The sequence below is a fragment of the Anabrus simplex genome, chromosome 1 (assembly GCF_040414725.1).
Source record: "Anabrus simplex isolate iqAnaSimp1 chromosome 1, ASM4041472v1, whole genome shotgun sequence".
NCBI classification, from domain to species: Eukaryota; Metazoa; Arthropoda; class Insecta; order Orthoptera; family Tettigoniidae; genus Anabrus; species Anabrus simplex.
The window spans coordinates 1,446,810,025-1,446,825,393 of NC_090265.1; the positions used below are offsets into that span (position 1 = coordinate 1,446,810,025).

General features: G+C 39.4%; 1 protein-coding gene across 1 annotated transcript in view; it reads left to right on the forward strand.

Moving 5' to 3' along the window:
* Polr2A (RNA polymerase II subunit RpII215) overlaps positions 1-15,369 on the forward strand; it is a 364,959-nt gene that overhangs the window by 261,886 nt on the left and 87,704 nt on the right. Inside the window, exons 19-20 of the mRNA XM_067137935.2 lie at positions 9,042-9,305; positions 9,430-9,592. Of these exons, the coding sequence (XP_066994036.1) occupies positions 9,042-9,305; positions 9,430-9,592 (427 nt within the window). The remainder of the gene's footprint in view (positions 1-9,041; positions 9,306-9,429; positions 9,593-15,369) is intronic.

The following is a 15,369-nucleotide window of genomic DNA, read 5'->3' on the forward strand; positions in this document are numbered from 1 at the left end:
GCTGACATGCTTTGTACAAGCATGACAGGGAAAATTAATACGTTAACTACTTCTAATTAGTTGCGATGTTGAGGTATTAAATTTTGTTCTTTTACAGTGCTGGTCAAAACAATGACATGCTCTCAAAAATGATTCTTTTAATTCTTCAATGATTTATTTTATTTCAAAATTAACCAGAGATCAATTCACATACATTGCAATGTTAGTACTTGATGAGGCCACCTTTGGCCTTGCTGCATGGTGAAACACGCTGCACCGTACAGTCAATAAGGCTGCGGCATTCTTCCTTCGTCACCTTCCTCCAACTCTTCCTTATTCTTTGATCTCATCTTGTCTATCTATAGCCTAGACTTAATTTAAAGGTTTTCAATATAATTGAGATGAAGGCTACGAGCTGGCCATGGCAGCAGTTCCACGGCATTTGCCACTATCCAGCCATCGGGACTCGGGATTTATGGCATGGTGGATTGTCTTGTTGAAAGATGAACTTCTGTACCAACAGGTGTGTGACAGATGGTAATATGACTTCCTCCAGGTTCGTGGCAGTGATGTTTTGAATTCATAGAACCATCTACCACATTACATTCCCCAGTTCCCTGACCGGTGATGCATGCCCAGATCACAATGGCATCACCGCCCTTTTGAACTGCCCGAGCCAACCATTGAGGCAAGAACTTCTGTTACCATGCTCCTGACATGGATCTTTCTGTGTGGAAATAACTTTATCGACTCTCATTCGAGAAAATACACTTCTCCAAGCTTCCAGAAGCCAACCCTTTTACTCACGACACCACTCCTGTCTTCTAAGCTGGCGTTGTTCACCAACCAGAGGTTTTCACAAAGTGTATCGAGATTGAAGGCCAGCCTCACGCAACTATTGGTCGACCATTGACTTATGGACTAGGATATTAAATTGCCGGTTTAAAGCAGTACTCAGATCACCCTGACTAGCCTTACTGTTCATTTTAGACAAATGGATAATAAACTTGCTGTCATGTCTGGGTGAGGCCTACACCCATCGCTTGCACTTTTGATGTTGAAAGTCTTGCAAAAATCTTCAGTGTCTGTTCCACACATTTTGCTTACACCCTAATCAGTTCCAATTTGTTGATAACTCTTGCCATCCTTGTGGATACCTACAATTTGCCACTTCATTTCATCTGGAATGCTTTGACGATGCATGAACTCATGAACTTAACAAAATACGCACTTAACCTAAAAAAGTATCCCAAACTACTCGTAGAACAAAGCAGTCAGCTGTTCCCAAATGTGATTTCCTGCCTAAACAGACATGTATAGAGTGGGCCATGACATTATTTAAGCGCTGGTTGTATTTATAACATTTTAAAATACCATAAAATTTGGGGTCTTTTCCTGAAAATTTTGAAGATATATACAGTATATGACTCACTCACACACATTTCCCCCCAATTTTTCTTTTTTACATTAGACGTTTGATAGGTCTTGATCAGGTTTATTGGTGCACCAGATCTCAAATGTCAAAGTTTTCTCTTAGGTTTAGGTTCTCAAGCATAAAATTGTTAATTTTGTGCCTTACTTAAAACTTTGATTCCTGTAACTTACTTATTTTCCAACCAAAATCTACGTTTAAAAAAAAAAAAATGAAAAGCCTGCTTGTTTTCTGTAGTTTTCACTAATAATTAAAAAATTAGCGCAGTACCAATATATTAAGGACAGGACTTTATTTGGTGTCTTTATTTTGACCAGAACTGTATTTCATTGTCATCAAATTCACTGCTGTATCAATATCATGTTTGTTATGAAATCTATTTCTATAACTTCTTGTTCTTGATATTTTCACTAAAAAGAATTCAGTGCCTTGTACTTTGTAAAATTCTATCAACAGAATAATACTTCTTTGTTTTTGATTTTGAAGTAAAGGAACTTGGTGCCTTCTATACTTTATTGCATTTGATATGTCTTAATGATGCGATATCGCAACTTGATGGCGGACATGACTGTTGCATGCGTAACCATTTTCAACAATACAAAATCATCTGACCAATCGGTAATAGGCTTGGAAAGTGCCAACTTCAATTAATGAAATACATTTACAAAAATTAAAAGTCTCTTCATAACAATACTAGCCAGGGTGTGTTCTTTTAGTTCGGTTGTGCAAAATAGATATTAGAAGTCATGAAATTCATTTTCAGGTTCCGGTTCTGTATTGATTATAATGATCCAAAGAAATATCTGACTGTCTTCCTGTTCAATACTTTTATCAATTTAATGATTTCTCTAGATTATTTTACAGGAGATAGTGGGTTCAAATGCCACGGTTGGCAGCCCTGAAGATGGTTTTCCATGGTTTCCCATTTTCACACCAGACAAATGCTGGGGCTGTACCTTAAGGCCACGGCTGCTTCCTTCCCACTCCCAGCCTTTTCCTATCCATTTGTTGCCATAAGACATACCTGTGTTGGTGCGACATAAAGCAAACTATGAAAGATAAAAAAACCTTATTTTACATGGATACTGGTACATGTTTCAGCTCTTTTGGGTCTTCATCAGCCACTAAATCTTCTCAATTGGTCAAGATATAACATAAAAATACAGAATTCATACATATGCTGTTTGTTGTATATGTTATAAATATTTAGTCCTATTTAAAATTAACATCTTAAAAAATTACATTGCATGAATGAGTAAACACTTAATACATTTAAAAAGAATGTTATACAAATATGATTTTGTCAGATAAGTATTCTTCTCTAGTTAAATATGCCGAACCAACCGTTGCATTGTCTGATTCTCCTACAGCTACTGAAATGAAATGAAATGGCGTATGGCTTTTAGCGCCGGGATTGTCCGAGGACAAGTTCGGCTTGCCAGGTGTAGGTCTTTTGACTTGACTCCCGTAGTCAACCTGCGCGTCGTGATGAGGATGAAATGACAATGGAGACAACACATACACCCAGCCCCCGTGCCATTGAAATTAACCAATGATGGCTAAAATTCCTGACCCTGCTGGGAATCAAACTCGGGGCCCAGGTGACCAAAGGCCAGCACACTAACCATTTAGCCATGGAGCCAGACCCTACACCTACTAATAGCGCGCAAGAGGCGGCTCGCCAACAGAGACATCGCTCACTCAAGCACTGTGGCCATTTTCCGCCTATATCTCATGAACAATATAAAATAATACAAACAGGGTTTTCAGCATGTTGATTAAAATTTTGCATTCAATGATTTAAGTAAATAAAACTCCAAAATGAGTTGCCTGGGCATTGAAGAGGACAAGAAGAGTGAACTTCACTATCCCATTCAAGTTAACAGAACTAAACAAGGCTATCAAGGAGAGCAAAACTGGTAAAGCAGCCGGTTAAGACGACATTCGAATGGAGCAAATTAAGAATTTTGGTCCATCAACAAGAGAATGGATCTTGCAGCTTTTCAATACCTGCATGAGCAAGTGCCAAATACCGAAGATCTGGCGAAAGAGCAGAATTATAGTCTCCTGCAACCTGGCAGGGAAGCAAACCATCCCAAGAACTACAAGCAGTCTTCGTAGCCACCTCTATAAACTGTTTGAGCATATGATTCTGAATAGACTAATGCCTGTAATTGATCCTCTACTCATATTCCGAGCAAGCAGGATTCCGGCCTAAGAAAAGCTGCACAGGCCAACTCTTGAGTCTCACTCAGTTCATAGAGGATGGGCATGAAACTCTAGGTGACACGGGTGGATTTTGTGGATCTAACAGCAGCATATGACACTGTCAATTACCAGTTACTCCATGTCAGATGGTTCAATTTAATCAAGGACTTCCATCTAACTGGACATATCAGCACTCTCCTTCAAAACTGCAGGTTTTTTGTTGACTTCAATGGTCAGTGCAGTCGTTGGAGAACAGCTACCTCAGGGGAGTGTCTTGGCTCCAGTTCTCTTCAACATCTATACGAACGACCAGCCATTGACCCCAAAACAAAAAGTTTCTTTTATGCAGGTGATCTAGCCCTTAGTACACAAGGCTCAAGCTTTGAATCTGTGGAGAGAAATCTGATAACTGCCCTTAGTAATCTGTAAAGTTACTACAGTCAGAACCAACTCAGACCCAATCCTTCTAAGATACAAGTATATGCCTTTGATTTAAGGAATAGGGAAGCTAATCGTGAGTTATATCTAGAATGGTCAGGTATCCAGTTGCAGCACTGTCACACTCCAAAATACCTGGGAGTGGCCCTGGATAGAGCTCTTATGTTCAAAACCCATTGTAAGAGTAATAAGATGAAAATCTCCACACGAAACAATCTTATTTGTAAATTGGCAGGGTCACAATTGGGTTTTCATCCTCAAACAATCCTAACTTCAGCAATGGCACTGTGTTGTTTTTTTCTCTGCTGAATATGCTTTCCCCAGTCTGGTATAGTTCATCTCATGCCAGACCGGTAAATACAGCGCTCAATGAAACCTGTAGGTTGATTACAGGCTGCTTAAAGACTACTCTGACAGATCATTTCTATTCCCTGGCTGGAATAGAGTCATTCTATGTACGTAGAGAAGGAGCTGCCAACAGGGAGGGGCTTAAAGTGGAACAGCACAGCGCCCACCCACTGCATGGACATGTTCCTCAGCAACAGCTGAGATCCCAGAAGAGCTTCCTGAGAATATTTGAGGCGCTTACTGTCTCACTAGAGAAGGCAAGGCTGGAGCTTTGGAAGAAGGGGACCCCCTCACCTTTTGTTATTCCTATCCTTAGTTACCTCAATAATTTTTTCTTCAAAATAATCAGTGTAAATAAAACAAATTTATTACAATTTAACATGCTTTTTCTGTTGAAAATTCAAGTGGTCAGTGTAGCTGATGAACCATACTATGCCATTCTTCTCTTTCCAGAGCCTTCTGTGTTGCTACTTGGAGAGAACTCTGTAACAGGTCATTCCCCATGTCAATCCATTGTGTTGGTATTTTTCCTTGTGGCTCCCAGTATGTGACAAAAGTAACATGCAAGTGATTCTGCCTGTTTTGTTCATGTGGTGTGAAACTTAGGAAAACAATTTCTTTCATTTATATAACGTGAATGGACATTGCATGTTTCAGAAATATTGTCTGTTCTGTTCTCTGCTCGAATTTTAGCACATTCAACACATCGTTCTCTCACAGTAGATTTCTTCATCTTATGTTATAGAGGCCCTGCTGGAGTTTCTTTCCTCTCTTCTTGGAAGTCTCATAACTTGGGAATGAACTGTTCCTGCTGTAATGATATGCATTCCTTAAAACAAATATTTTGTATTTTACTGTATTCAGTTTTGCAGTAAATCATTATAAATTTCCTATAAATACAACACAAACTATAGCCAATTTAAGAAACAAAACCACTCTCCTAAAATAGGGTGTGCAGATTTTGAATGTGCTGATTGTTCTCATATATATAAAACATCCTAAACCATCAAGTGATTTTGTCAACTATATCACTTAAATTTCTCCCAGCCCCAATTCTCTTCCCAACCCTTCTTGCCATTATACAAATCAAACTGGAGAAATTCCATCTTGGTATCTCATCTTGAAACTCCCTAAGTTTGTTCTTGTTATACTGGTGCATTATATTATGCCCCTTGAATTTGATCACGTGTTTGATTGTTTGCATTTTAGTTGCACTGATTGATGACTGAAAACTTTCATTTAGATATTCTAATTTTCCACTCTGTTGGGCAGTATCCAATGTAAGCCCTTGAGTTTACTAGTCTGACATCCACTTTCTGTTCGTAACAGAAAAAACTTCACTATTGCAAGATAGCGCACCCCACTTTGCAGACAACATACGGAAGTTGTTCTTTCTACTCCCTCAAATTGTCCTCAGCTAAATTGTTAATTTCGGTAGGGTCTCTATGAAACTACTCTCGTGCAATCTCAGTCTCATTACAATGAAAAGCCTCTTGTTTACTTGCTTACTTTCAGGTACTATACAGTGAAAGGAGCCCTCGACTCATTCAGAATGCTCAGGGAGACCTCCAATCTAGCTTCTCAATATAACAGGGAAACTCCCTGTCACATTGCAACTCTAGCCCTTAAATATTTTTCTGATGCTTTCTAGGTGGTTTACTCTGTTGCACCACAGTAAGTTAATCACTAGGCTCACTAACTTTTGGGTTGCTCATTGGTCCGTTCATTAAATCACACCACCTACTAAACTCACATGCGCACCTCTTAATTTACTATCAGATTATTCTGGAAGTATAGGGTGAGTCAGAAATATGGCTCTATGTTTGATCGATTGCTTATGTTTAATTATAACTCTTGCAGATTATAGAATGACCCTGTTAGAAAGTGAAGGCCTGACACTATCAACACACAACAATGCAACAAAAACATCAAGAATACTGAGTCACATAATTGCCTCAAACTGTTCGGTGTTAACATTACAACATAGTTGACAGTGCGTTGGAAAATCACTCATTGCTTTCTGATACATGAACAATGGTGTAGCACAAATTTTTTCTTCAATTACTGTTTACAGCATCAATGTCTTGTGGTTTTAGAGCATCAACTTTCTCCTTAAAATGCCTCCACAAGCAATAATAATCACAGACTGTGAGATCGGGAAAGCGAGCTAGCCATTCTGTCAGCCTTTTCTTTCCCATCCACCTGTCTTGTAGTGAGAGATTCAAGATTTCTTTCACCGCAATAGCATAGTGAGGGGGTGCACCATCCTGCTGGAATACGCAATGTTAGTGCTGAACACTTAACATCACTGGCACCACAACTTCATTGAGAATTTCAAATTTCAGGATTTTCTCTTGCATAATAATTAACATTCCCATTCACCTTGAGCACAGCATCGCCTGAAAAATGCAATTTGTTGTACCAAGATTCGTCAATTTCACATCACCGTAACACAGATTCACACAGTTGCAATCGCCTGTCAGGGTCATCTGAAAAATCAAGAGACACTGGACTGGCTGATGTCAAGTTTGTGTGCACTTTGGCTTATTGATTTCCAGTGACCGTTCCCAAATGCTTTCATGATCTTTTGTTGCTGCATTAGTGCTGTTGCGAGGTCTTCCAGGAGGTTTTTCTGTCTGAATGTTTCCCGTTCGCAGCAGTTGTTGATTTCCCACAGTCGACGGTAGCAATGTTACGTTAAAGTAACATCTCTCAGCCTCACGATCATTCTGAAAAGCAATCGCCCATGCAACTGTGGTAACTTGCTGCTGCATAATCAGCACCATTTTGGTTAACAGTGTAACAGATTTTGTTCTTGCCATGTTGTGTGTCGATAGTAAGGAGCCTTGACTCTCTGATGGTGTCATTCTTCCATCTGCAAGAGTTATAATCAAACATCAATGATCGATCAAACATTCAGCCGTATTTCTGACTCACTCTGTAATTCTTTTCCTTACTGCGAATTACTTTTATATCTTAAATTTGGAAGTAATGTGACATCTCGGCCCAGCCCATAGCCTGGTGCTGTTAGGTCGCTGTCGTAATGGTGCACCAGGTTTATGTTCCTTTGCTTGCTTGCTTGCTTGCTTGCCATGTTTCTCTAAGGCTCAGCTTCCACATATATATTTTATGAATTTACAGGTCCTTTTTTACACCTGATAAAATTATATACTCATTCACTGCACTAATATGTTTCACTATTTCTTGACACTGTTAGGTTACACTTCCCTTAATTTTAATTGAATTTTTAAAATCTTTTTCTTGGAGTTGCGAATTTGAGCCTCTCTCCATATTAATGTTCAGGAGGACGCGGTGCAATTTTACTATCGCAATAACAGATTAGTATTTGTATCCATTAAATTATCAGTGTGGTGGCTGGTTAGATCCACTAAATCCACTGATAGTATCATCAAAGGTTATGTGATTATTGGGAAATCGTAAAAGCTGATGGTGGTGCTATGAGGACGAGGAGTTAGGTAGTTTGCCACTGAGCGAATGGCTGCGCTGTTTGGATCCCATAGCTGTCAGTTTGCCCCGCTCTTGGCAGCCCTGAAGATGGTTTTACATGGTTTCCGGTTTTCACACCAGGCAAATGCTGGAGCTGTTCCTTAATGGAGGCCACAGATGGTTCCTTTCCACACCTAGCCCTTTGCTGTTCCATCTTCACCATTAGACTTGTGTCCATGTGACGTAAAGCAATTGTATTTAAAAAAAAGAAAAAGTAGCTTGCCGTTGCTTTCCTCATTGAGCCAGAAAGTGTTCTTGCGGCACAACTGAACCAATGAGTAGCATATTTTACAACATTCAAATGCACTAGTTGTGATTTGAATGTCATTAATTAGCATTACCTATATCTCAGTAGTTTCCATACTATTGCAGCCATAAATGAAACGAGACTTTCTCAGAGGAAAGCAACCATTTTTTGGTAGTATGTGCCAAGAGACAGATAAAGTACTGCATCCATCAAGAAATAGATTCAGGATGTGTATACATGAATGGAGTAGTGTCAAAACAGGCTGTAGAATTTAGAAAGACATGAAAAGTTGTTGAGGATCCATACTACGACGTATGGGCCTGATTAAGAACAGAAGAAAGCAAAAATTCCTGGACTGGAATGTAGAGTTGAGCGAATAACTTGTTTTGTCCTGACCTGACTACATCTAGATTAGGAGAAATGATGATGATGATGATGATGATGATCATCATCATCATCATCATGACAACTTGCTATTAGTAGTATGGTACAATATGAAGTAACTTGATTCAAACTGAAAATTTTATTCTTTATGAATAATTAAAACTGTTACCAGTCACAATTTTTAATAACTGTGTACTCCATATGCGTTTCAAGAGTTTAGGCTCCATTGCCAGGTGGTGAAATAAATTTATAAAAATGACTGGGAACAGTTTTAATTATTCATAAAAAATTAATTCAGTCATGAACAGGGCCTACATAAAAAGGGATTATGTTTAAGAAAATTGTGTTTAAAAAAAAATGTAATATGATCTTGTGCTCCTCTTCTTCCTCCTCCTCAGTGTTATTTACAATTTGTCAGGATTATAGACATTACATTAATGTAATTGTATTACTTTTGCTACTTTGCTAAAGTTCAGTTCTGGATTTTTCTCATGATAGTGCAGTCCTGGTGAGATGGTGGGTGCATTGGCTGCTCAGTCTTTGGGAGAACCTGCCACTCAGATGACCTTGAATACTTTCCATTTTGCTGGTGTGTCATCTAAGAATGTAACCTTGGGTGTACCTCGATTGAAGGAAATCATTAACATCAGTAAAAAGCCCAAGGCTCCTTCTCTTACCGTCTTCTTGACTGGTGCTGCTGCTCGAGATGCTGAGAAAGCTAAGAATGTTTTGTGCCGTCTTGAACATACTACACTGAGAAAGGTATTTTATAGACAATCCCCTATGTGTGATAGAGATTTGTCTCAATACTAAACTTTAAACATTGTTTAGAATCCTAGAATAAAATAAACAGCAATTGCATGCATCTATTTTTCTTTCTACTTAGGTTACAGCAAATACAGCCATCTACTATGATCCTGACCCACAAAATACGGTTATTGCAGAAGATCAAGAATTTGTGAATGTATATTATGAAATGCCTGACTTTGATCCCACTCGAATTTCTCCTTGGTTGTTACGTATTGAATTGGATCGTAAACGTATGACAGGTATGTACACCTTTATAGTAAGTAGTTTTCATGACCAGTTATTGTAATTATGTGATGTATAGATTTTCACTATGTCAGTTATTTCTGAAAGAAGTAGAATTTTTCCATGCTCAGAGGTTCTCATACTCCATATTCTTTGCACTCGAGGTGCTCATACATGAGTGAGGCTCGTAAAGCATGCTTGGCTATCTTTCACTTCACACTCGCTAACTTTACTTCAAACTTCCCTCCTACATACCAGTGTCCAGAATGTGTTGATGGGAATAAGTTCCTACTAGGGCTGTACCTTATTTAAGGCCACGGCCTATTCCTTCCCATAAGACCTATCTGTGTCAGTGTGATGTAAAGCAAGTTGTAAAAAAGAAATTTAAATAAATTCCTGCTTCAAATATAATTCTCTTAGATTAATGTGGCATGTTTATGAGAAAGTTTAGAAAATAAGTGAAATGTAGACTAAGAAGTGGATACTGTATATCTGTTCACACAACAGAGAGAAATGTGGGCTAAAATGTGGATATACACATCTAATACTTGAATGATGATAAATAACACTATAACAAACATACTACCATATGATGTTGAATGAGAAATACGATGGATAACAATAAATAATAGACTTGGGTAGGATAATTGAAATACAGAGTTGCAGTGTCAGGATGGAGATCTGCGATGCAACATATCTCTTAGGTTTGCTAGCGTGTGATACAAAGGGAGTCAAGGAACTAAATCGTATGTCCTTGGGGTATATGTTTTGCGAGCAAAGACTCTCCGGAAGGGACAGCCCATTTACTGTGAAATTTGAGAGAGGGCAATGTATAAAATATAGAAAAGGAATTGGAGGTTTCAATAAAACAGTACAGTAAAACCTCGTTAATTCGAAGTCGTTGGGACTCAAAAATCGGACTTCGAATTGCGTGATTTCGAATTAACCGCCAATTCACAATTCAGAAGTACCAACCCTTACCGCGTTACAAAATTTTCTAAGGCCCGTTACTGCATGCATTTAACCTTGATTCACAGTTTATACCTTTTAATGCCATGAAAAAAGAACTGTTTCCAAAATGTATCCAAGAAGGTGCATTTACAGTATTCAAATAATGCACTCGGATATCTCACTGGTAAACATAATCTCACGCAATGAAAGAAAGAAAAAAAAAGCATGATTCAAAGACGAGGAGAAATCTATGCTCGCTCCCATGTGCAAGTGCTTTATTAATTGGATTACAATACTGTATGCATTTTAGGTGCCTTGTATTTACACAGAAAGTACCCGATGTCCTTAAAATCGAACTTTCATATGACTCTATCCTTGTACGATTTCCTGCCATGGCACTTGTCTCGTACTTCAGAAATGTAAACACTTGCCGCGTCACGAAGTATTCTAAAGGTAATCGCCCACTACACCGCGCCGCGCAGCGCAGCGCAGCCGAGAAGAAATTTCCGTGGTCTGCTTCTTGTGAATTGAAATGGCTTAACGCCTACTGCAGGGAGCCGCGCCGCGCCGCGCGGAACAAGCTTGTGGAATTTCCGCGCCAGAAGCCTCCAGGTTTCTAGAACGGAACTTTTTCCTTTCGGCGCGCTTGTCTGGGCGAGGGTAGAAGGAAGGAATAACGGAAAGAATGTGGTTTCGTGCCGTTTCGGCAGTCCTCGACTAGTGCCAGCACGCTCGTACCTTCACGCGGTTAGTGGTATTGTGCACTGTACGCCTTTCTCGGCGAAAAGTGGTATTTTTCGCTCTACACACGGCTTTTTTTTTTTTTGCTAGTTGCTTTACGTCGCACCGACACAGATAGGTCTTATGGCGACGATGGGACAGGAAAGGGCTAGGAGTGGGAAGGAAGCGCCCGTGGCCTTAGTTAAGGTACAGCCTCAGAATTTGCCTGGTGTGAAAGTGGGAAACAACGGAAAACCATTTCCAGGGCTGCCGACAGTGGGGTTCGAACCTACTATCTCCCGAATATTGGATACTGGCCGCACTTAAGCGACTGCAGCTGTAGAGCTCGGTACACACGGCTTAAATAGGTTAAATAGTTCATAGAATTTTTCTTGGGACATACGAAAGTAGTGGCAAAATTTACTTCGGTCCTTTAGTAGATCAGGAAATAAATGGTGAAACTCTCCGTACGTTTCCCTTTTCTCATAAATGTTGTGGACCCAAACTTTTCTTCCGCGTTTTCCTTGTTCCTCATTTGCAAGTAGCGCAACCGCAAATAATGTAAGTCGTCCTCGGAACTGAAACTCATATTTCTGTGCGAGCTGCACTTCCCCAACTGGAGATATGCGGCGCGGTGAGGTGTGCTGTATGGGCGAAGTCTCGGAAAATGGCCCGTGGAATATTCCACAAGCTTGTTCCGCGCGGCGCGGCGCGGTTCTCTGGAGTGGGCGATTACCTTTAGACCCATTAATACATGCAATCACCTCAATTCACAGTTTAAACCTTTCAAATGCCATGGAAAACTACTTCCGAAATGTATCCAACAAGGTGCATTTACAATGTTCAAATAATTCACTTGGATAAATCACCGACAAACATAACCTCACGCAATGAAAGGGAAAAAAAAAATCGCACAATTCAAAGACGAGGATAAATTATGCCGGTTCCCCTGTGCAAATGCATTATTTTTTGGATTTCTTTACTGTTTGCTTTTTTATTATAGATGCTTTGTACTGGCATGGAAAGTGCCCGACGCTCTTAAAACATTGTGGCTTATCGAAGTTTCCTGTGACGAGGGGATAAAGTATCTCGCTTCCATGTGCATTGCAACGCACTACTATGACCCTCATCCCTCACACTGTACGATTTCCCGGCTGGCAATATCTCCTTTAAAACCATAAGACCGTTTGGGCTCACATTAAAATAAAGCAATGCAGTTTCACCGGCAATGTCAATATTGTTCGGTGCCTACGAATTTATTATATTTGCCACGTTTTTTCGTCAACTGTCGGCATCGCCAGTGTTCACAGATTCTGTTCTCCCGCACACTGCATGTTGCGTGATATTACGGCGTTCCTTAAAAGGTTGAACACACAAGAATTCCGATTTCATTCAACTTAGCAATCATGAAGCGCACTGTAGACCCACCGAAGTGAGTGTAAGTGCGGAAAGCTACCCCTCCACATTTCGGAACGCGCGTTCTACTATGACGCGGAGCGGATAAATTTCCAGTTGAAATTACTCTGTAACATACTATTGTTTTAAAATGTAAAGGCAGTTTTGAATTAAAAGTCTGAATTTTGATAATGGGGCCGACATTGTACTTCGAATTACGAATTATCCGTATTTCGAATTAAACAATTGAAATAACATGCAAAACTGTATCTCATGTTTGTACTTCGAATTAGGCGGGATTTTGAATTAACCGATTTCGAATTATCGAGGTTCTACTGTACTTGCAATAGGCTAGAATTTGACACTAACCTGCCTTGAAAATGGGTGATCACTAGAAACCAGAATTTAACCCTAAAACTAGCAACGTTAAATCTTGTGGTGACAGCCATGTTTGGCAGCTTTTACTTGTCTTAAGTATCCATAAGGTGTGAAATAAATCAACAAAGTTTTGTATATCTACGTAAAGCTAATACACTGAGGATTGTCATGTTGACACGAAATTGCATAAATGTTTTGACTAGAGAAACATGCAGTTTGTTCAAAAAGTGTAATTCCTAAATTCAAAATTATATTAATTTTTGATATGTACATAAAACTGAAATGTCACAAACTGAGATATATAGATATTCAATAATATATCTGTAATGTATTAGCAAACATTTCATCACTCTGAGAGGTATATTCTTGAAAATATTAGGGAAAATTTATTGGAATGTAATTATTACTTTGATTCATCATGTCTCTCGCTACACCTTCATAGGTTGTCATCACTTTGCAATATTTGATGCGAAGAAATAGTTGATACGCATTCTGAATCAGATTTCTAATCTTTTGCTTCATTCTCAATAACCTCAGACTTTTATCTTCCAACAAATTTTGCACTACTTCATCACTAACTTTGAAGGTGCCATATGTAGACACACACTGTACTAAGTATATATCAATAAAATAACAATATACGTACAGAAGTTAGTAACTCGCATCAAACAGAAAAGTATGAATTAAAATGAAATAGAATAGCAAAGCAGAACCTGTGAAGGATTTGTTTACAAACACTACATGCAATGGCGCTGAAACAGATGGTTGATAAACTGCATTATTTATTTCCATGAAATTGCTCCGAAAAAGGTAACTATGAATGAAGCTGAACTTGCACCTGCTGTGGACATAGAGAACAATAAAAAGTAGACAGTCATGACATCTGTTGAAGAATTGAGCAAATTACATGAAGAACTACGAATATTCGACAGTGCCACTACAGCAGGAACCAAAGTGTATATTATTTGACATTTGCCAGTTCTAGGGTTAAAGGGAAGTTTTTTTTGTCTTTTTTCAATACATAAACATAACAACAACAACAACATATATATCCTACTTCCAAATTAAAATTGATTTAATTCCCTTTTCTCAGATTGCATTTCCTGGATTTTCCTTTGATAGACCATTGTTGTCTATCCCAATTCCTGGGGCTTTAAAATACGATACCCTCTCTCAAGAGGTCATAAATACGGAGGGCTCTTGCCCTGGTTTATGGGTGAAGTCCTCAACGGCATCTACGGCGGAGAAGATGAACTTCGGTACGGTGGAGATGGCGGAAGAGGCAAACCCGTAGCGTCTGTACTCCAGAGGAGCGGCTATGAAAGGCGCCTGCCTCCATGTTGGGGGCGGCCTAATTTTGAACCTGGCAGTAGATATAAAATGTCTTTGGGTGTGGCGAGCCCATCGTAACAATTGCCTGCATGCCTAAAGGAGATATGGTGCCTCGGAAAATGTTAGGGCGTCCCTTGCTAAAAGCGACATGCAGCTCTTTGGGTGCTGGGGGAACTGTGAGAAGTGGGTAACCAGCACCAAACTACATCAGGATTGCAACATTTAATTTCCTGACATGGACGGGAAAGACAGAAGAACTGGTTGACTTCATGAAAGAAAAAGATATAGCCATACTTGGACTGTGTGAGACCAAGAAAAGGGGTACGGGAGAGATTCCTCTGAAAGAAGGATACAGGTTGTATTACAGTGGACAACCTGAAGCAAAATATGGAGTGGCCATCATACTTCGAAAAGAAATCCAAGAATATGTGAAATCTACAAAATGACTCAGCGATAGGATGATGATGAGACTCCAGTTTGAAAATGGCATGAAAGATCTGTTTCAGTTGTATGCCTCACAAACGGATTGCATAGATGAACATCTAGAGGACGTTTTAGAGGAAGTGGAGAGACAGGTATAAGGAAGTTCTATTGACGTGAGGTCTAAATGCACAAGTTGGAACGGAATGACAAGGAAAGGAAGATGTCGTAGGGCCCTTTGGATGTGGAAATGTAAATTCAGAAGGAGAGTTGTTGGTGGATTTTTGTATGAGGAACCAAATGATTGTTGGAAACACCTGGTTTAGGAAGAACAACAGTCAGAAGAATGCAAGGTATGGCTGGGGAGACAGACGAACAAAGACCATGATTGATTATATAATCATAGAGAAGGAACACTGGAAGAACCTTTTAGATGATACAGCCATGCCTTAAGAAGCCTTTGGTGATCATAGAGCTGTGATAGGAAATCTGGAAGTGGAAAAGATTGAAAAACCTCCATTAAGAAGAGAAAAAAAGAGTTAAGGTATGGAAGTTGAAGGAGTAAAGCATACACGAAGAATTCCATGCATACATACAT